Source organism: Lepus europaeus, chromosome 5, assembly GCF_033115175.1.
Source record: "Lepus europaeus isolate LE1 chromosome 5, mLepTim1.pri, whole genome shotgun sequence".
NCBI lineage: Eukaryota > Metazoa > Chordata > Mammalia > Lagomorpha > Leporidae > Lepus > Lepus europaeus.
Genome location: NC_084831.1, coordinates 91,098,931 through 91,120,927, shown reverse-complemented (window position 1 = coordinate 91,120,927; position 21,997 = coordinate 91,098,931). Strand labels below are relative to the sequence as shown.

At 37.1% G+C, this 21,997-nt stretch overlaps 1 protein-coding gene across 1 annotated transcript in view; it reads left to right on the top strand.

Moving 5' to 3' along the window:
- DPYD (dihydropyrimidine dehydrogenase) overlaps window positions 1-21,997 on the top strand; it is a 1,003,571-nt gene that overhangs the window by 710,519 nt on the left and 271,055 nt on the right. Inside the window, exons 17-18 of the mRNA XM_062191802.1 lie at window positions 7,077-7,197; window positions 8,387-8,506. Of these exons, the coding sequence (XP_062047786.1) occupies window positions 7,077-7,197; window positions 8,387-8,506 (241 nt within the window). The remainder of the gene's footprint in view (window positions 1-7,076; window positions 7,198-8,386; window positions 8,507-21,997) is intronic.

Below are 21,997 nucleotides of genomic sequence, written 5' to 3'. Positions count from 1 at the left end.
CTGTGGTGTAGCGAGTAGAGCCACTGCCTACAGTGCTGGCATCCCATATGGGTGCCAGTTTGAGTCCCAGCTGCTCCACTGCTGATCTAGCTCTCTGCTATGGCCTGGAAAGGCAGTAGAAGATGACCCAAGTCCTTGGGTCCCTGCACCTGCATGGGAGACCCAGAAGAAGCTCCTGGCTCCTGGCTTCAAATCGGCATAGCTCTAGCCATTTTCTCCATCTGGGAAGTGAACCAGTGGATGGAAGACTTCTCTCTCTCCCTGTGTCTGCCTCTGCCTCTCCCTATCTGTAACTCTGCCTTTCAAATAAATAAGTAAATCATAAAAAATAGTGAGAAAACCAAGGTTTACAACAAATAAGTATGTGTTGTATGAAAGTGTGTGTTATATGAATAAATAGAAGAAAGAAGCTCCAAGTCTTCTATCATAAAGTAATATTAAGGAATTATTATTATTCTGTTTTGATCAGTACATGCTGCATACATGTATTGCAATATTACTCTCATAAGCCATAAAACTGTATAGTTATTATTGAAACTAAAAACAAAAGAAATGTATATTGTATGTATCCATATTTTATATCTGAATATGTGTATGTATGAAAGGTCTTCAAAAAGTTCATGGAAAGTGCATGTTATAAAAAATATGCATTGCTTTAAAATATTTTTCACATTGGGGCCAGCACCGTAGCTCACTTGGTTAATCCTCCACCTGTGGTGCCAGCAACCCATATGGGCGCCAGGTTCTAGTCCCGGTTGCTCCTCTTCCAGTCTAGCCCTCTGCCGTGGCCTGGGAGGGCAGTGGAGGATGGCCCAAGTGCTTGAAGAAGCACCTAGCTCCTGGCTTCAGATTGGCGCATCGCCAGCCGTAGCGGCCATTTGGGGGTGAACCCACGGAAGGAAGACCTTTCTCTTTGTCTTTCTCTCTCACTGTCTCTCTCACTGTCAAATAAAAAATATTTAAAATATTTTCACTAAAATAATCTTTTATTTCATTTTTCCACAAAGGTTTTGAATTCCTTTCATACACACCCATACATACACATGTTTCATGTTTACATATTTACAAGGTTTTTACTCATATTACATGTTTTTATATACATTTTTCTTCCCTGGATTATGCAGTGTTTGGAGTTTTGTTTTTTAAGGATAGTGATAGCACATCATACATCTTTCAGTCCCCATTATCTATCATAATACATAATGCCTAAAACAGTTGTTGACTAGCTTATCCCGGAGTCAGTAATTTTATACTCTTGATTTTCTTCTAAGTAAATAGAAATAAGAAAGTTAGTGCCAGGGCTGGCACTGTGGCATAGTGGGTAAAGCTGCCACCTGCAGTGCTAGCATCCAATATGAGTGCCAGTTCGAGTCCCCACTGTCTCACTTCCCAATCCAGCTCCCTGCTAATGTGTCTGGGAAAGCAGTGAAAGGTGGCCCAAGTCCTTGTGTCCCTGCACCCAGGTGGGAGACCTAAATGAAGCTATTGGCTCCTGACTTCAGCCTGGCCCAGCCCTGGCCGTTGAGGCCACTTGGGGAGCAAACCAGCAGCTGAAAGGTCTCTCTCTCCACCCCCCCCCTCTGTTTCTGTCTCTTTGTCTCTCTTTCTCTCCGCATCTGCCTCTCCTCTGTAACTCTCACTTTCAAATAAATAATCTTTAATAATAAACAAAAAAGAAAGTCAGTACCAACTGATGCCTTGTAAACTTTATCAGTTCAACAATATGAATTAAATGCCTACTGTAGCCAAGTCTGGTGTTATATACTGTGAAATAATCTGAAGTGACAAAACATCTGCCACCTCCCAGGAAGTGCATTAATAGGAAGCCAGCTCAAAAGCAGAGTAGCCGGGACTCTCATCAGGGAGTTTGTTAGGGGTTGCAGGTATTCCAAGCATCAACCTAAGTCACTGTGCCAAATGCCTACTCCCAGTATAACTTCTTCTAAAGATTAATGCCAACTTGTGGCATGATTCAGTAGTGTGGGGCTGTTTGGAAAAAAAGTTGCTATGAACATTCATGTGTGAGTTTTTGTGTGGAAACATGTTTTTATGTCCATTAGGAATATATATATATATATATATATATATATATATATATATATATATATATAGTTAAGAGTAGAATTTCAGGATTGATTCATAAGCCTTTATGGAAAACTGCCAAACTGTTTTCCAGAGCTGTTGTACCTCCTTGAGAATTCTTACATCAAGAAAACATATGAATTGATGTGAATTTTAAGCATCTCCATTCCAAGGCACAACCTTTGCATTCACTAGTAGTTATAGGTCGGTGGTTGACTACCTGGATTAGTTAGCATTGTCATGTTACACTGACATGGAAGGATAAATACATCACTTCTGCCTGTTATTTTGAAGCTACATCTAGTCTTACAGGAATAAATGAAGTAGAAGCCTTTTATAGTTCTAGTTTACAATTGATGGCTGAATTTCACTTTAGGGAGCAATTTTGCTAAAGAAGATGATGGTTTAAGACATGATAATGGGAGAGAAAATTAAGAAGATAAAATTGGTACTCAGGTTGATCTTCTAGGTCCTAGTTCTCTCCATCAGAAAAGTATACATAATAAAAATGCTAGCCACCTCTTGTCATGTCATGTGAATTAAGACTTAGGAGTTCCTCAGTGGAAAACATTTTATAAATGGTAAAATTTCACAAAGGGTTCATTGAAATGCCAGCTTCTAAGAAAGCCATTTTGAAAAGAATTGTGCAGAGAGAAAATTACTAGGTAAATTGGAGAGAAATGTTTCTTCAAGTCAAAAATTTCACTGGTAGTTTAGCTTATCAAGAAATTCTCACAGTCTCATTCTAAAGTGCTTGTTCCTTTGTGGAGGGCATGAAACCTATGAGATTTGATGCCCTAAGTAATTGTTGAAAAGGATTGCTGTACAATGGAGAGATATTTTACAGGCCTCAAAAACAGTAAGGTGGATCATTTACAGAACCCCATTAATGTGCTATTAAAAACATAAGAGTTTCCAGAATTAAAAATTAGCTCATGGCCAAGATTTAAAAAATAAACTTTAATAACTACCAATTTTGCATAGTGGAAACTAGTGAAGCAAGCAATCAACTCAACCTTGTATTGTCTAGTTTTTGCTGTTGTCATTGTTGCTTGGTTTTCATAGGAATCTCTTCCACAGTATATTAATTGCAGACAGATACTTTAATGAGGGCTACTCCTCATTAAAATTTTCAGGTAGGCCAAATTTATCTCTAGCCTGCTTTTATTCTGTTTTCAACACTACACAGGTTTGTTCTGGTACCTTCACCTCCTATAGTACCCTAGGCCACCTTCCTCCCCAGGCCTATTACTCATTCACTCATTCATTTAAGGGCTTCAGTGTGTTCCTACACAAAAGATTACATACCTCCATCATCTCTGTTGCCTAAGAGCTTTATTTGGTGATTACATGATTAACAAAAGATTTAAAAGTCCTGAAATACACGTGCACACACACACACACACACGATCAGCTACTGTGGGAGACGTTGCAATTCATGATGAGAATTAGACATCACTGATTCCTATAGAAACAGTAAATATTTGATGATCTAGGTATCTTCTGTGTATTAGTTGATTCTTTTTTACATAATTGCCCATCTTTTTTTCACTTACCCCATTTGTAATATTCTTTAATTTCATGCTTTTAGATATGCATCATAAATTATGAGTTTTTATAAATCTATACATAATATGTATTTTGATAGCTATATGAAGAAACAAACTGAAAATATGTTTCATTCATTCCTTTAATTGAGTAGCAGAAATAGAAAACCAGTCCAGAATGATTTTTTTTTAGTGTTGATAATAATACTGTCTGAGAGATAATAGTACCTTTGTTTACATCTTATCCTAAAGATTTTGAAAAGAATTACAGTTGTCAAAAATTTACTCACTTGAGTAACATTCTAGAAACTGGCTTGTTAGGAAAGGCAGAATTATCTGATACTATCACTAGAAAATGAGAAGGTCAAGATGCAGAAACCCTCTTAATTGCTTTTAGATGATGCGGGCCAGCCGCACCTGTCGAACGGAACCTGAAGGAGGGAGTGGGAATGAAAAGAGGGACAAGGGCGCAGAGAATGGAGCCAAGACAAAAGTCTGATCAAGGCTCGTTTATTCCAGCGTCTCAGCGATATTTTATACATAACCAGCTGCAGCTCAAGGCAACACAGAAGTGAACAACACAGGCAAGCAAGTTATCAGGCTTTCTACAACACAATCATAACATAGTTAATTTTGGCGGAGTGTTCTTGTTTGATCATTCTCCTGGAGCGTGGGAATAGGTGACTTCTTTTCCTCCCAGGAATTCCACAAGCCAAGACTGACCTTGACTTGTCTATGACTTGTTTATGGGCTGCCTACATTTAGATTTTGAACATTCATATCAAAAATGTGAAGCAGCCAGGAAAGTGTGAATAGTTGTAGACTATCTTTTAATTCCCCAAAGTACACAGATTCATTTTATTGTGAAATTAGCCTCCTCACATTTATGGTTATATCAGGATATACCTTATTATACCTGTCAAAAAATCTTTGACAGTTACAGAATCATCATTGATTTTCACAATAATGTTGGTGTGAAGTTGTTTTTAAAATCCTCAGGTAATCTGGGGCCTGGCTGTTTAGACATCACCGGGATACCTGTGTGCCGTGTCAGAGAACTTAGATTTGCATTCTGGCTCCTCTCCTGATTTCAGCTTCCTGAAAACATGCAACTTGGGAGCCAGCAGGGGATGGTTTGGGTGGTTAGGTCCCTGCCACCCACAAGAGAAACCCATATTAGATTCCTGGCTCCCAGCTTTGGCAATGGCCCAGTCCCATCCCCCCAGACATTGTGAACTTTTGGGGAATGAGCAAGCAGATGCATACACTCTCTATATGTCTGTATATATGTTCACAGATGAGTAAAAAGTAATTCTTAAAAAATTCTAGGGTAAAAATCCAGCTGCCCAGGATGATGACTAGTCAGCAGTTGACCTGGCTGATGCTGAAGATAAAAAAAAAATATGTGAATGCCAACTTACTCACAGAACCATAGAGGAGTCAAATTATGATATCCCGAATAGAGACAGATGATTCAAGTAAATGATGGTAACCAAGGAACTGTATTTTTTTAAGAAACTAAAGAACTTTGAACAAATTCCAAACCATTAAACAAGGGCTAGGAGACATGTTTTCAAGTAGCCAGCTAATGTAAATCAATAGAAAAAGGTCTAACAAATGTTCAGAGTGAATGATAAAGACATGGTGGTCACTCACACTGAAAGCCACTTAGGAACCTTTATCAGATTATTAGTGTTTACTCTGTTGGAACCAAATAATATTTTAAATTTGTTTCAGTGATTCCTATCAGACTACCTTCCACGTTATGCAATTCAAGTGATCTTTAAATTATTGTCAAATCTACCTTAAAGAGCACTTTCACAAAGGACATGCAATTCATATCATCTAGAGTTACTGTCATTTCTAGGCTAAGTCCCATGGAAATTCATAACTTAGAAATGAAAGTCACAAAGATGCAACTGCCTTCATAATGCCAATGCAGCAGTTATAAATATTTCATGAACATTGCATGGGCAGGGGCAGATCTCCATTTTCATGAGTTAGAATTTGTACAGCTAAGTCTCCAGATTTTACTATTCATAATGCACAGTATACCCTGTAGAGCATTCCATATAGTGCTTTTTAATATTTATGTTTAATGAAGAAATTACTGTTCTGAAAAGGGAACAAGCCAAGCCAGTACTTTTTTGTTAAAAGTATTAAGTTTTACTGAATAGAGATGATAACCATCAATAGAAATTACCTCATTGCAGTATCTTAGCACATAAACGCATAACTTTTAGAGTAATACAGGATGATGGATCAAGATATATTAAACCTAAGTAAAAAGGTTGTTTCTAAAGGTTAACATTAGAAAGTCATCTGAAAAGAATTAGAAAGGTTAAAATGCAAAGAGCAACTTTCTTACATATAAAAATATTAATTACAAATTATACACTTGCCTGCTATTTCATAGTTGAATTATATGTCTGTATTTTTCTGGGTTTTACTTTATTCCAAACATTTTTAACTTGCTAAGATAATATTACCAAGTTCAATAATGAATTTCTGTTGCATATTTTAAAATAATTTATCAAAGCACACTATCAGTACCTGTCAGAATAAATTTTACACTCCAAGTAATGAAAAAAAGGACTATTGTATGTGTAGAAATCAAAGAACATTACTACTGCTAAGTTATTTGAATGGAAAGGAGAGGTGTTTGCCCTCTAAATGATACTTGTCCCGTGAGAAAATAAAAGCCTGAAAAATCACAGGAAATAGGCGCAAGAAAGTGTCTATTCCTTGCTTTTAAGAAAGAGCATTTGATATTTTATCTCATTTTTGTCATTTTGATCAATTCTTTCAACTAGATGAGTGTTGAAAAATGCTGCACAGATCTTGGTAACATTTACAGAAGTAAGCTAGTTACTGAACAGCTCGTGTCTAATCCACAGCAGAATTATTCCATATTAGCATAAAGTATGTATCATGTTTAGACTGATGATTAAGTTGCGGATAGGTTTTTGTTCTATTTTCAGTACCCTTGAAGGAGACATTTCTGCCAGTAATGAAAACAACAGGCTTCAGATTTATACCAGTCACCCAGGAGTCAGAGTTCAAATATGGCTTAAACCAATGAGGTCACTAGAAAATGTAATGTTTCCTCAATTAAGCACCAGAACTTTATATTTCCTTCTTGATATTTAACTGAAAGTGAGAAACATGTTCTTCCATTTGGTTCTTTTTATTTTATTTTCCATAAGGCTCTCTTGAGGAATTTAACCTTTATGTGATGAATTTTCAGTTCACTTGAAGTATGCTCATGTTGGTTCCCTAATGAGAGAAAGTGTGATACTGAGGAGAAATTTGAGAAATGTATCATGTAGCTCATTGTCAAGTTGGATTTGTCTTGCACATCTTCAGCTTTGCTGTTGTTCTGGTACACATTTTGATCACAATTCTTTAGTTATTTATTCTCTATATTTAACTGACCTATTTGAACAGGATCCAGAGCTGGTGCGGAACATCTGTCGCTGGGTGAGGCAAGCTGTTCAGGTTCCTTTTTTTGCCAAGTTGACCCCAAATGTCACTGATATTATAAGCATCGCAAGAGCTGCAAAGGAAGGTAAGGACTAGACTTGTTAGTTGTCCAGTTATAGAAATATTGGCTTGAATTATGTAGCCATATTGCAGTATGTTTTTTTTTCAACAAACTTATATGTTTGTTTAGAATATGTTTGTTTAGAAGAACAGTGCTAAATTGACTATTTGATCTCACAGGCCTAGAAAAGAGACACCAAACTGGCCTAGGAGTAGAAGATCACTTATAATTTTTCCTAACAAATAACTTGTTTCATACACAAAGAATTATGCAACAAAACCATAGGCACTGAACAAATTTAATGACCTCATAAAACTCAGCAATAGCATGTGAACATTTAATGAAGTAAAAAAAAAAAACCTGTTTCCACAATGTGAAATTTCTTATGAAGTTTTTTTTTTAAATATTTAATAGGATCTAGCACACTTCGTTTAACACATGCACAATAAATATCTCAATAAATAAATGTAGAGTAACTAAACCATGCAATCAATACATGACTCACAAATCGTATATGCTTGTGTTTCATCACATGGAAATCGTACTCTGATTTGAAAACATTGTAAATTACCTTTAAAATAACACTAAATGCAAAACATTTGGCATCAACAAATCTGTATAATAATTGGGAAAGCAAAGTTGACTTAATTAAAACTGTTTTTAAAACTATCTACCTGGGGGCAGCATTGTGGCTTAGCAGGTAAAGCTAACCGCCTGCAGGACTGGCATTCCATATGGGTGTAGGTTTGTGTCCCAGCTGCTCCACTTCCAATCCAGTTCCCAGTAGATAGTCTGGGAAAAGCAGCAGAAGATGGCCCACATGCTTGGGCCTCTGCCACCCAAGTGTGAGACTTGGATAAAGCTCCTGGTTCCTGGCTTTTGCCTGCCCCGCCCTGGCAATTTGCAGCCTTCTGGAGTGTGCACCATCAGATAGAAGATCTCTTTTTCTCTTCTCTTTCTATAACTCTGACTTTCAAATAAATATTTAAATCTTAAAAAAGCTATCTATAACTTTAAATATAATTGTAACAGTTAAATTAGTGAAGATATTTGAAGGTAAGAAATGTCCTCAAGAGAAAGTGGATTGTGCTGTGTTTTCCTGGGTTGTGCCAGTATGAATGGTTTTTGTTTGAAAAGTGGCACATTTGTTTGAGTGGGTCTGAACCTTTGTATCTTTAAGAACAGCAGGCAAATGGCTATGTGTTTTTCACAGGTGGTGCAGATGGTGTCACAGCCACGAACACTGTCTCGGGCCTGATGGGATTGAAAGCTGATGGCACACCCTGGCCAGCAGTGGGTATTGGAAAGCGGACCACATATGGAGGAGTATCAGGTAGGTGTTGCCCAGTCTGCATTATGCTTTCTTAGAGATTGTTGGAAAGTCAGGAGGTCGTGTTGCAAGCAGAGTATTGTGTCTTTTTCATCCCAAATTCTTATATCTCATTATTGGTCAATATTCCTAATAGTTCTGACAGATGGAACAGATTGGATGTGAAGACTCAAGTGACTGTGGGAGAATACTGAAATAGGGGTCTTGCACAAATTCTATTCTCGCATGATCTGTGCTTTTCTGAGTTTCTTATGGTCAGGGTAGTCTTGCCATGTATTAACAATGGCTGTTACCAAGGCCCACTGAGAGAAAATTGTAAGCACCCTGAATATCTTTTTCATAGTCTGAGTCAGTTTCTACCCTTCCTACAATTTCTCAGTCTACCTCCTTCAAAAACTTTGCTTTTGCAACTGTCTCAAACAAATCATTAAAACAGTTTATTCAGGCTTCAGCTGACAAGACATTTGTAGACCTCACACCTTTGCACATTCCTTCTCATTTGGAAACACTTGCATTTAAAAAAGAAAAAAAAGTTCTAATCCCAGGGTCCCCTTTGGTATCTTTGTATGCACCCTGTTGCTGTGACAACATGAACTTGGCCTTGCAAAGACAATGCTGTGAGGTTCTTGACTATATTGGTATGGGGATTAGTCTCCTTGGAGATAGAAAAAGAAGTCAATATACATAACATAGTGGTGTCCCACTGTTCAAGAAAAGCAACACTGAATCAGACCAAAATGTGCTTTTGGAAGAGGCTAGAGAGACACAAATAAAACTCTGTCCTTGCTGGGTTTTTTGCTTTGTTTTGTTTTGAGAGCGTGATGTGTGTCTCTGAGCTCTGATAAAACAAAAACTATCACAAAAGCTTCTAACTGAATGCCAGTCCCACAGTGACAGAAAGAGGAATGCTGACCTGGAGCACCTGCTCAGCCCCAAACACAGCTATCAGGGGCCGTCAAGCAGGGCCTTAAATATTGTTCTAATGCTGAATAACGTGGACCGCGTTAGCATGATCCGCAGAAAGGGTCGGCACTCCAGAGTTGGGCTGGAACAGGCACTATGTTTTCTGTCAGCCCGTTTCAATTTTTCCAGCCTGCCATGTTGACAGCAAGAGAATAAAGGAGGTCACAGAGGGTGCTGAACATTAAAAATTAATAAAAGAACTATTGCAGCAGTATTTTATATAAGTAACACCATTCACATTTTCTCATTTAAGCTGCAGTTTCTGAATATTCTCCCATACTATAACTCAGTCTTATAAAACTACAAAATTACAACATTAGAAAAAGTCTTTTGTGTAGCCGTCTTTAAGCATACACACATTGGAAATTATAGCAGTACCTGAATACAAGTTCAGCTATACCTCAGGGCCTGTTAGCATTTCCATAAAACTCTATTTCTAAGATTTATAAATTCATCTATAAGTAGTCACTGGGGCTATAAGCTTAGCTAAGCCTATGTGCAACTTTTCATCTTAAACAACAAAAGTCTTTACGATTTTTAAGGGGTTGTACCTCATTTCCAATAGGTTCTATATTAAGTTCCTTCACATTAAACAATCTATTTTGGAAATAACTCCCTTCTCCATTGACATTAATACAGTTTTTCTCCTTTAAAGTAGTGTTTGCTGTGGTTTAAAGGTATTAGAATCTGCAGAACAGTTTAAATAGGCAATGATAATATATTGTGGGACAGAAGAAAGTTCTATAACAACAAAATACTTTCAGAATGTCTTCTAGCAAAACCTAGCCTAGCAAAATATTGGTTTTAAATTTCAAGAGTGAGGAAACTATAAAAATGGCTAAATACTATTGCTAGTTTTATGAAATACATCTGTCAAGACATCAAATACTGCTTAAATATAGAAAATCACAAAAATATGCTAGATATTTTAACAAGATTTTTAAAAACTTTACCACTGCATGTTGTAAGTGTATTCCCAGGTATTCTCCAAGAACATTGGATTGTCTTCTTTCAAAATAGTGACTTGACTTGAATCACTGAATTAATTTTTAAGTAAAATCTAAATAGTTCAATTTTGGATAGCCATCTAAATTGCAACACATAGGTTCCATTGCCAGAGAAGGATATTGTCCCCTTTCAGTATAATCTGTCACAATTCAATCTTTATTATTATTTCTTTTGGTAAGATATCTTCTATTTGAAGCATGAAGGTTTTTATTTTCTTTAAATAGGGAAAGAGTGAGGCACCTGGCATAGTGGACCTGCTTTAGAAAAATGGTCATCTTTCAGTATTATTTTTCTCTGAAAATGCACTAGCCAGTGAAAGTGGTTTGCATTGTGATGATAGCATTTCAGTTTCACTTGAATTTAATTTTAGTTGAATTCTTCCAAATACCACTATCCTGGATTCAAGAGCAATGTTTTTCAAACTTTGGATCCCAAACTCATGAAAGTATGATGGCATCAAGTTTAATCTTTTTTTAAAAAAAAATGAAATAAAATAGTGAAAATTTCAGATTGTTTTGCCATTAATTGGAATGAGCATTGTTTAGTCAAACTTCTTTTTCAGGTATTCATATTATATGCACATTTCTATGCCACAATGTAATGCCTCTTTTTTTTTTTAATTGTGGTTAACATCAAAATAATCTGAAAGACACTGTTTTAGAGAAGGGTCTCTGTCAAATGACAGAAGTTCTAAAGCCTATAGAAGGGTAACTTCTACTTGTTGCAGTTTAAAAGTCATTAAAAAGGGGGACCACATTCTAAGTTCTTATCCTCAATTTTATTACAAAAATTGCACGTTTCCAATTCACCTATAGGTGATTAGACTCTGAATGGGCTCAAACATATGACCTAAACTCTTAAGAGATTGATCTACCAATTTGAATTTCAGGAGAAATACCTACCAAGATTATGTTAATAGGATGGGTCCATTAAAGATTGAGTTATAGTTCAAATGATTCCATACTGACAATCTTATAGAAATAAAAGTTTTTTGGTATTCATAAGGGATACTTTCATGAAATTAGGATGGCTGATGAAGCTATCCAGCATACAGAGGTGGGGGATTTCCAGCCCATAGGCCATCTAAGGCCTGCACAATGATTTGGTCTGGCCCTGCCAAGGTAACCGCCAGCAGGAGTTGAAATTCAATAAATCTACAGCAGGCTAATTTTTAAGTTGATAATTTTGCATGGCCAGCAAAAGGTGTTAAAAACCCAAATAGCCGTTGGTAGAAAAAATGGTTCCCCACCCATAAATCATTGATTCTAAACGATTATTCTCTACCTTTCTTTAAGCAGTATAGAGTCAGCACTGATCAGTTATTATCGTGTAACTTTGCATTCTCTAGAATCCACACAGAAATATTTTGTTATATCAAATAGCAGTTAATCTATTACACAGTTGAGTAGATTATTATATTTTGGTGGTTTAAGGAGAGAAAAATTTATTGACTTCATTTAGTCTCATTAATAACAATTATAAACTCCATCCTTGAGTAGATTTCTCAGTATTTTTCCTAGTTTTAGTTTAGTTTTCCTTTTTCTTTTTTTAGTTTCAAATTTTGACCTTTTATTTGACCTTGTCCCCTAATAATGAGGACATCTCAATATAACCCCAACCCAGTGATTACTTTGACTCACCTGGTGTTATCCAGCTGTGGTGTGACATTTTCACATGAACACCTCCCTGTGGGTAAGATTCCTTTAAAGATGGTTAAGAATGAGTCCTGCATGGCATAAACTAGACGTATCTCCCATGCAACTGACTTCACAAAGATAATCTTTATTTATTTATAGCTGCATTAGGACAGAGTAATCAAGCATCTTTCAATAGGGCAAATTCACAGAAAGGAATTTTTGTTGTTGTTCTTTGTGCTTTTTGTGCTTTTATTAATGGAAATACTCATATTCTCCAGGATTGCTGTGTTATTTCCTTGTCCTATACATATTTTGTTACACATGTAAGCACACAATTAGAAAGAAAAAGTTCTGATGCTGTTCTGGCAGAAGGCACTTTTTAAAAAATTTTTTCTGGGGTCAGCACTGTGGTGTAGTGGGTGAAGCCGCCACCTGCAGCTCCAGCATCCCATATAGGTGCAGGTTTGAGTCCTGCCTGATCAACTGCTGATCCAGCTCTCTGCTATGGTATGGGAAAGTGGCAGAAGATGGCCCAAGTGCTTGGCCTCCTGCACCCTTGTGGGAGACCTGGAAGAAACTCCTGCCTCCTGGCTTCTATCTGGCCTGACCCAACCTTGGTTATTGCAGCTATCTAGGGAGTGAACCAGCAGATGAAAGACCTCTCTCTCTTTCTTTACTTGCTCTGATTCTGCCTCTCTGTAACTCTGCCTTTCAAATAAGTAAGTAAATCTTTAAAAAAAATTTTTGTTGTATGTATTTATTTATTTGAAAGACAGCATGTCAGAGATGGAAAGACAGACCTAAAGGGAGGGAGGGTGGCAGGGGGAATATCTCTGGTTCACTCTCATTACTGTCAGGTTAAGCAAGGTCAAAGTCAGGAGCCAGGAACTCCATTGGGATCTCCCATGTGGGTGGTAGGAAACCAAGTACTCAGACCATTATCTGCTACCAGGTGTATTAACAGGAAGCTGGGTCAGAAACAAAGGCAGAACTCGATCCTAGCCACTCTAGTGTGGGATATGGGGATCCCAAACCACGGCTTAACCACTGTGCCACAATGCCCTCAGAAAGTACTTTAATTAAAATTGCAACAGATACCTTAGGATCAATATAATTTAATTCCCTTAAGTTGGAAAATTAACTCATTGTTTTAAATTAACTCATGGTTTTAAATCAACTCATTGTTTTAAATTTTCTTATTTGCCAAAAAATCTCAATTCTTATTTTTAATTTCAAATTTTAGATTCCTATTTTTAAATTATTATTTATGTATAAACTTAGTTAAAATAATGTAACTTTTTGTTTAATATTAAGACGTGTTATTATTTTATTAATTTCTAAATAAGTCATCAAGGATGATTTTCAACATCCAACCTCTGTTTCAGCCCAAATTTACTAATAATGCAGAAGATATTATGGAAGATATAAGAAATGATTTTCTTTGAGTGTACTTCAAAAAGTTCATGGAATATGTGGGTTTTTAAAAAACTATGTATAGACTTCCAAATTTTTAGCACCAAAATAAGCTTATCTTTAATCTCATTTTCCATGAAATTTGAAGTATTCTTGTGTTTCATTATAAATTATATACTACATAAATGCTCTTATCGTCTACAATAATGAGACTGAGCTTTTATGGTTACAAGCCTCTGATAAAACCAATATAGGAACCACCAATAAAAAGGACATTTGAAATCTTGCTAGTAATTTCTAATTTGTTGGTGTAGGTCTGGAAGTGAGTATAAAGTATATTCTTTATGAAACTTTCACATATTAATTGATATAGTAGCTTAAAAATAACTTTTAGCATTGACTCTAAGAAGCACATTTTATCAATTTAATATAGTTACTCACGTGTGACTTGTAACTAGCAGCATGCAGCCTGCTACTAGGCACTACATAAGTACAAGTTCAGGGTAATACACTCTAATAACAATCTTATTTTAGTATATGTTTAATTGTGAATATTTGTGTCTAATCAAAAGATAGCATAACACAATAGATTGGAAACTCAGAAGTTTTAGTTGCATTTTGCTTTGAATAACTATTTTTTCAAATATAAGCAACCAAAGATTTTTGACAGGATTGCTTTAAGTCCTTACATTACACAATACAATTATGTCACAAAATACAGTATTGGTATTTTTATTAGGAAATAGTTCTTAATGAGCTGATTTTTCTATGTCAATCACATGGTTATTGATGCATAAAATCCTTTTAGAAAAACACGCCTACTCTCTGTCATAAAATTTAAGCTATCTATTGTAACTGTCTGTATCAATCAGAAGTTAGGCTTTAACACTGAAATGTCTAAAATATTCTGATAAATAAAGATATAATTAAAATGAATGAAAAATGTGGAGATAAATCATACCAAAAAGAATAATTAAAAGAAGAACCTGCCATCTTAGAGCTGCTTATCACTTTCCTTTTCGTGTGTCCACCAAAATAATACCAAAAAAGCTTATCTATTACTCACATATGGAAAATATTTTTGATTATTATAAACTTAATTGATCAAATTATTAGTAATATATGTATATACTGTATTTGCAGAACAGTTGAAAGTATTGCAAATAAAGATGCTGAATTATAATTTTCATTATAAATTATTGTTTTGGTTGAGAAAAGCTCACAATTAGAAATAAGCTGATTTAAATAATGCTCATTTGTATATATTCAGTTACAGACTCACAAAAAAACCTCTTTTTCATTATATTGCTTTTCCTGGAGCCTGAGTTTCTCACTGTTTAGCCATCGTTGGTCTGTGCAGAAGATCAGAGCCCTAATAATAGATTTTTGACAGTGAGCTCGCCTGCTACCTGTCCTACACAAATCCTCTCTGTTCATGTTTGCTTCATGGCAACAAAGCAGACAGAAGGAAAATGCCAAGTGCTGAGTTTGAGGTACAGCCTTGCCTTGGCTTGACATTTCAGCAGAATAGCAGTTTATGAGATGCATAATTTTTCATCTGGGACTCAGCTGCCATATTCATCGACGCTTGCAGCTCATCGACGGGTGGGAACAAGGGCAAAGGTTTAAAGCATAGATCAAGGTCTACATCCTTTCCTTAGGTCTTTTAGAATAAGCGTTGTCCTGCACATGTATGAGAGAAGCAAACTGTATTGTAGAACCAACACGTTCATGAGTATCTGGAAATTATCTATATTCTTCTTTTGTTCAAAATTAGGAAAATAAATTAGTCTGTACCATTTCCTAAGAAAATATTTGATAGACTTTGTAAACCAAAGGACTCTGACAAGCATATTAGGAAAAGTTACCTTTGCAGCAGTGGTAATGAATTATTAAATTTCTTTCCTCTCAGTGTGTTTTTTTCCATAAAGAATGATTTCAAACTTGAAATTAATCAAAAAATGTTCTATTATGAAAGTAAAACTACAGAGTATTGTGTCACTATTTGAGCTTGAATTTAAATATTCACAGATTCATGCATATCTACTATACTAAAAAAAAAATCAGCATAGGTCCACGTCAGCAGCTGTTTAATTTAGAACTACACATCTCTGTAAGCTTCAGGAACAGTTCACCATGTCACAGTCTCATACGGAACAATGGTACAGTACATTGGATTAATTAAAGAAGCCTTGCAGAGAACTGAGTTCTCAGTGTGTCAAGATTTCAGTTTTATGTTAAATATTTTCTAAAGGCCAGACCCTTAAATCTCAGGGGCTGTACCAGGCAGTGAGCTGTGAATTTAACCATAGGCTAACTGCTAATGATAAGGAAAAGAGTTCTAGTTGAGGCAGCTGTAATACAGTCATTGGATTAGGCTATCAATCACTCAGCTCCCTAAGGAATAGGGGAAGAAGACCAAACAGTGCAAAGGGAAATTAGGAAATGAGGGCATGACTAGAATGAGATTCCTGCCCAGCTTTACCCATTCGTCGTCTTAAATCCCTAAGCATCAGACCAAACTCGCCAGCATTACTCTGACTATAAAGCCAGAGCATTTATTCTTCACATCTAGAGGACTATCAAAATGCCATTGCCTCTCAGTGCTTGAAGATCTTTACACCTGCTAAAAGCAAACACCTCAGTATATAAGGAAACAAATTAGCTTAATTTTCAATTTTTTGACTTAAGAGTTACACTTCTCAGCATTTAGTGTTTCAGGATTCTTCTGTGTTGGTAAAAGGTAATCTTCTCATTTTACTTCTAAACTAGAGCCCGTTTTTGTTATGGAATCCTGGTGGTAACATGAGATTCTGCTAGATCAGTACATCTCAGATGAGCATGCATTAGACCCAGAGGGCTTGATAAAACACAGCTTCCTGGATCTCTTCCCCAGTGCTTCAAATACTTGAGTCTGGAGTACTCCTTCTAGTTCCAGATGATTCTGTTCTTTGAGAGCAATTGGTGGAGAAAGGCTAGTGTAATTGAGGATTTTGTTTGAATATCTTATTTTCAAAATAACAGCAAAGGAGTTAGTCAACAGCAAAATTAAAGAATTATGGTATTCTATAAGTAATGACTGAATGCAGCATCACTGACTGTGGTCCCCATTTGAGACAAAGTGTAGTAAATAGGGTTGGAATTTATTCCTTATGAAAGTTATACAACTATCTGAAGTATCATGGGAGGAAAAGAATATGTCACTGCATTTATTATTAAAATTTGATTGCTAACCATCATTTGTACAAAAAGAATCCATTCTGAGCAACATTAAAGTTACTTTAGAGATTTCAGTAGTCCTTTGAAAAGAAAACAGGTGGGAGAAGCAGGCAAGAGTAAAATTAAGCTCAAAATTATGAAATATTATGCTCCTCTTTTTAACTTTGTATAGATACTAACATATGGAATAATAACAGTTCTCTCCCAGGACAAGCAAGTGCTTATATATAAATTTACCAAGTTATTTTCTCAAATCCTTAAAACATCAGGGACAATACCACTACCCTACTGCTCTTCTCTGTTACTTTTCTCAGTTCCTATAATCTCCATACAATAGTATCCTTTTATCAGCAGAAGGGAAGAGATAACCATTTTTATGACAATGAGCTATTTTGATCCACAGAGTCTCTGCTGTTAGCACAGTTACACTATGCACTGATAATCTCCCAACATCAAGTTCCGAGCCTGTTCATGATACTGTTTATCAACCATGGAAGCTGCCTTCAGCCTACTTCCTATTAGACCAAAGTCCCAGCATGTATCCCCAACAATTTACGATCATGTGATAAAAACCAAACCCTAAATTTCATGAGTTCCTTAAGGGTGAAGCGTGGTAAGCCCTTCAGACACACGTGCAATATCTAGTGATTGAAAGTAGAAATTGCCAAGATGATATAGAAGTGATGGTAAGAGTTAGGATCAAGTGGGGCCAGCACTGTGGCTTAGAGGGTTAAGCTTCCACTTACAGTGCCAGCATCCTATATGGGCACCAGTTCGAGTCCTGGCTGCTATGCTTCTGATCCAGCTCCCTGCTAATGTGCCTGCGAAAAGTGGCAGAGAATGGCCCAAGTGCTTGGATCCCTGTACCCATGTGGGAAACCTATAGGAAGCCCTTGGTTCCTGGCTTCGGATTGGCACAGCTCTGGCCATTGCGGCCATTTGGGGAGTGAGCCAGTGGGAGGAAGACCTCTAACTCTCCACCTCTGTCTGTAATTTTGCCTCTCAAATAAATAAATAAATAAATCTTAGAAAAAGAAACATGCTCATTTTGCTACAATCATCTCCCACTTAAAGGTACATAAATGATGGGATCTCTATGTGCCTAGTACTTTCTTGAACATGTTGTACACATTCTTATTTCAATAACCCTGTGAGGTGCATACCACTGGGTTATTTAGAAACCCAAAGTCCAGATGATTAAGTGCCTTGCTAGAGTTGATATGATCAGGACATGTCCTAGCCTGGCTTCAAGCTCACATGTGTCTCCAAGGATGAACTGCCAGACATTTTCACCAGAGTCTACCAAGGTTAAGTCTCTGTCTAAATATAGTTTATTCACTAAATTCTAATGAACTACAAGTGCCATTCACTAATCTAATATTTATTCTACCTAGATTTGAAAGTGTGTGAATGTACCCTTTCATGAGCCTTGTTAAAATGATGGTCATGGGCTGATACTATGGTGTAGTGGGCTAAGCCTTTGCCTGCAGGGCGTCAATTCTAATCCTAGCTGCTCCTCTTCTAATCCAGCTCTTTATTTTGGCCTGGGAAAGCAGTGAAGGATGGCCCAAGTGCTTTGGCCCCTGCACCCACATGGCAAACCTGGAAGAAGCGCCTGGCTGCTAACTTCAGATCAACCCAACTCTGGCCATTGCAGCCATGTAGGGTGTGGACCAGCATATGAAATACTTTTCTCTCTGTCTCTCCCTCTCTCTGTCTATAACTCTACCTCTCAAATAAATAGATTAAAAAATCTTTTTAAAAAATGTTCCCTATCACCTATATCATTCAGTTTCTATATTGAATTATATAATATATAATATAATGATATTTATTATAAATTATATGTATACATGTAATTCATCTAGGTGCATTAAGGGGAAATGCTTGAATTCATTACCAAGAACAAAGATGTGAAGCAGCATGGAGATGAAGTAAGCAGTCATACAGGTTAAAACCGATTAGGTTTGTGAGCTGGAAGACCACGCCTTCACCACGCCCCCTGTGACCTCATGCCCCTACCTGGCCACACCTGGGTGCCCACCAACCAATCAGGTTAATTTACCACTCCCCTTTGAGAGTGGATTAAAAGCCTGGAACAGGGTCTGTCTAGCCCCTTTCTTCTCTCTGCTTTGCCCTGGCCTCTTGCCAGAAGGGGGCTTGCAGTAGCCCTGCACCTCCTGGGTGCGTGGCCTTTAGGCCACCCACCCTAGACTTCCTGGCCTTTATGCTCCTCCATGTGGCTGGTTCCTGGTGCTCGGTATGAACCCAGATTTACCTCTTTCTCTTAGATAAAGCTCTCTCCTATGATCTCTCTCACTGTATGCATATAGTGATATTGTATGGCACCCCAAATTCCGGTAGCAAATGTGGAATCCCAGATGGCACTTCTGGGGAACGTAAAGGGGCCACATTTTCGGATAGATTTTAAGGGGTCATCTCCGATATCAGAGATATTTTCTTGAAGCATATGCATGCAGAGTTGCTGAAATGAAGCTGCCATCAATACAGCAATGAATGACTATTTCTTCCTGACTTGGATAAACGGAGTGATTGCTCCAACTGTGGTGCTGAGAACAAACTTTGGGTGTCTGTCTTAAAATGTTTGCAATCCTCTGTCAGTTACAAGTGTGTGTGTTCCTACAATGTCTCATATTCTTTTTGGGTAGATCTAACTTTTTTTCTCAGCAGTACTCTCATTTCCTTTATAACTTAAAGTGAGCTTGCACAAAGCAGTAGCGAGTCATTCAAACATGCTATCTTTTCACCAGATCAGGAGAAAGCAAAGGGCATGGTGGTGAAGAAATTAAGACCAAGGACGTTCTTTCTGAAAGTGAAGAAGGAACCCAAACCATTTATCAGTTCCTGTGATTTAAAATAAAGCAAGATAAAATGCAAATTAATTAAATTGAATAAGAAGAATAAACTCTCTTAGCACATATCTGGCATGACATAGTGTGAGATATTTTAGTTAGTATGAATTAATTGGAAAAGAAGTGTATGGATCAGATGCCAAGGTCCACAGAATGTTCCTGAATGGTTCTCAATTCATTTAGCACATATGGTTGATGATTGCTCTGTTTGCATTATAAGCTCTTTAAAAGCAGGAGCCAAGCATTATTTTTCATCATCTTCTCCAAACCCTAGGGACGTTATAGGCACACACTGACATACAAAAAATACACATTTAATTATATTTTAAATTTTTATTTTATGATTTTAAGGCAGAGAAACAGAGATCCCCCATCTGCTGGTGTTCTTCTAATGCCCACAAGGGCCAGTACTGTGTCAAGCAGAAGCCAAGGGCCTAGGATTCAACCTAGGTCTCCCACATGGGTGGCAGGGACCCAAGTATTTGAGCCATTACTGTTGCCTCCCATGGTGCACATGAGTAGGAAGTTAGAATCAGTAGAGGAGCCAAGACTTGAATCCAGACACTTGGATTTGGGATGTAGGCATCTCAACCAGCAACTTAACGGCTTTGCCAAACGCCCACCCTACAAACCCCATTTAATTCTTAATATTCATCAGTAAATGGTTCTGAAAATATTGGTACTAGGTTGCCTCCTTTTTAAAGATTTATTTATTTATTTTAAGGACAGAGTTACAGAACTAGCTAGAAGTGGGGGGGGGGGGGGAGAGAATCTTTCATCTTTCATCACTCCCCAGGTGGCCACAACAGCCAGGTCTGGGCCAGAAGCCAGGAGCTTCTTCCAGATCTCCTACGTGGGTGGCAGGCATCTAAGCACTCAGGCCATCCTCTGCTGCTTTCGCAGGCACATATGCAGGAAGCTGAACCAGAAGTAAAGCATCCAGGACATGAACTAGAGCTCATATGCGATGCTAGTATTGCAGGCAGCACATTAACCCACTATGCCACAATGTCAGCCCCTAGACGGTCTCTTAATTTTTGACAGCCTTCTTGATTTTGCTGAACTTTTGGAAACTTAATGAGAAAGTCTAACTAATAGAATAAAAGTCATCTGCGTATGCAGCATATGTTTGAACATTTCACACGTCATGTCATTTAGTCAGTACAGCAGTCTGATCTGATGGGTACAAGTAGTGATCTGTTTTGTTGAAAAACCAAGGCACAGAGAGGTCAAGTGGATTCTGTAATGCCACACAGCAAGAATCTAAGTCTTTTAGAACCTCTGTTTTCTGATTCTTGAAACTGTACATGTAATCCCTGTGCTACAGCTGCCTTTCTTCCCTGGCCCATTGCATGAATTTATTCTATTATACATTTGTAATGTTCTAATACATTGTAGGTTGAAATTATATAGAACCACTTTCATATTTCTTTAGCAAAAAAATTTGACTCAAAATAATCTAAAACTATAACACTAAGATTAATCAGTATTTTAAAAAAAGAAATTTCCAGTCATGACAGGTCACAATTATTCTGGAAGTGGGCTCATAAACCTATCTGTATTCCTGTTCACTCTATGCTTTATGCATTTCTCATAATAATAAACTGAGAAATAACACAAATAAATGTATGTATTTTTCAAGGCACATGCCAAAGCTTTAATGGATCAAATTATTTCTGTGTTAGATTTTATGCACTAGTTCCAAACATTTGTTCTTTTGCTTTAGTCCAATATTAAAATGGAAGTACAACTTTGTATTAAGTAATGTAAAATGTAAACATCATTGAAATGAATTGGGCAAACAATAATGTTTTAAGTAGTTTTTACAGGTTTATACTAGGTGAGAGTATGACAATAAATTTTTGTAGAAATAGACCAATGTGCACATGGACTTCAAGTGTTTGCTCCTTGTTCCTTATTCTGAATCATTCCTAAAACCTTTCTTCGGTTTCTTCTTTTTTTTAAAAAAAGATTGATTTATTTATCTGATTTCAAAGTTACACAGAGGGAACGAGAGCAAGAAAGATATCTTCAATCTGCTAGTTACTCCCCAGATGGCCACAACAGCCAGGGCCGTCCAGGCCACAGCCAGGAGCCAAGAGTTTCATCTAGGTCTTCCACATAGGTAGCAGGGACCCAGCCACTTGGACTATTGTCCACTGCTTTTTCCAAATGTTAGTAGAGAGCTGGATTGGAAGTTGAGTCACTGGGACACCATTGGGCACCTTTATGGGATGCTGGTGTTATTGGTGGTGCCTTTACCTGCTGTGCCACAACACCAACCCCAGTTTCTTCTTTTTATATAGGTTAATAATATAGCAAGGATCACCAGTCTGGAGTATGATAATAGTAACCTGAGGAGCTTTTAAAATATGCTGATT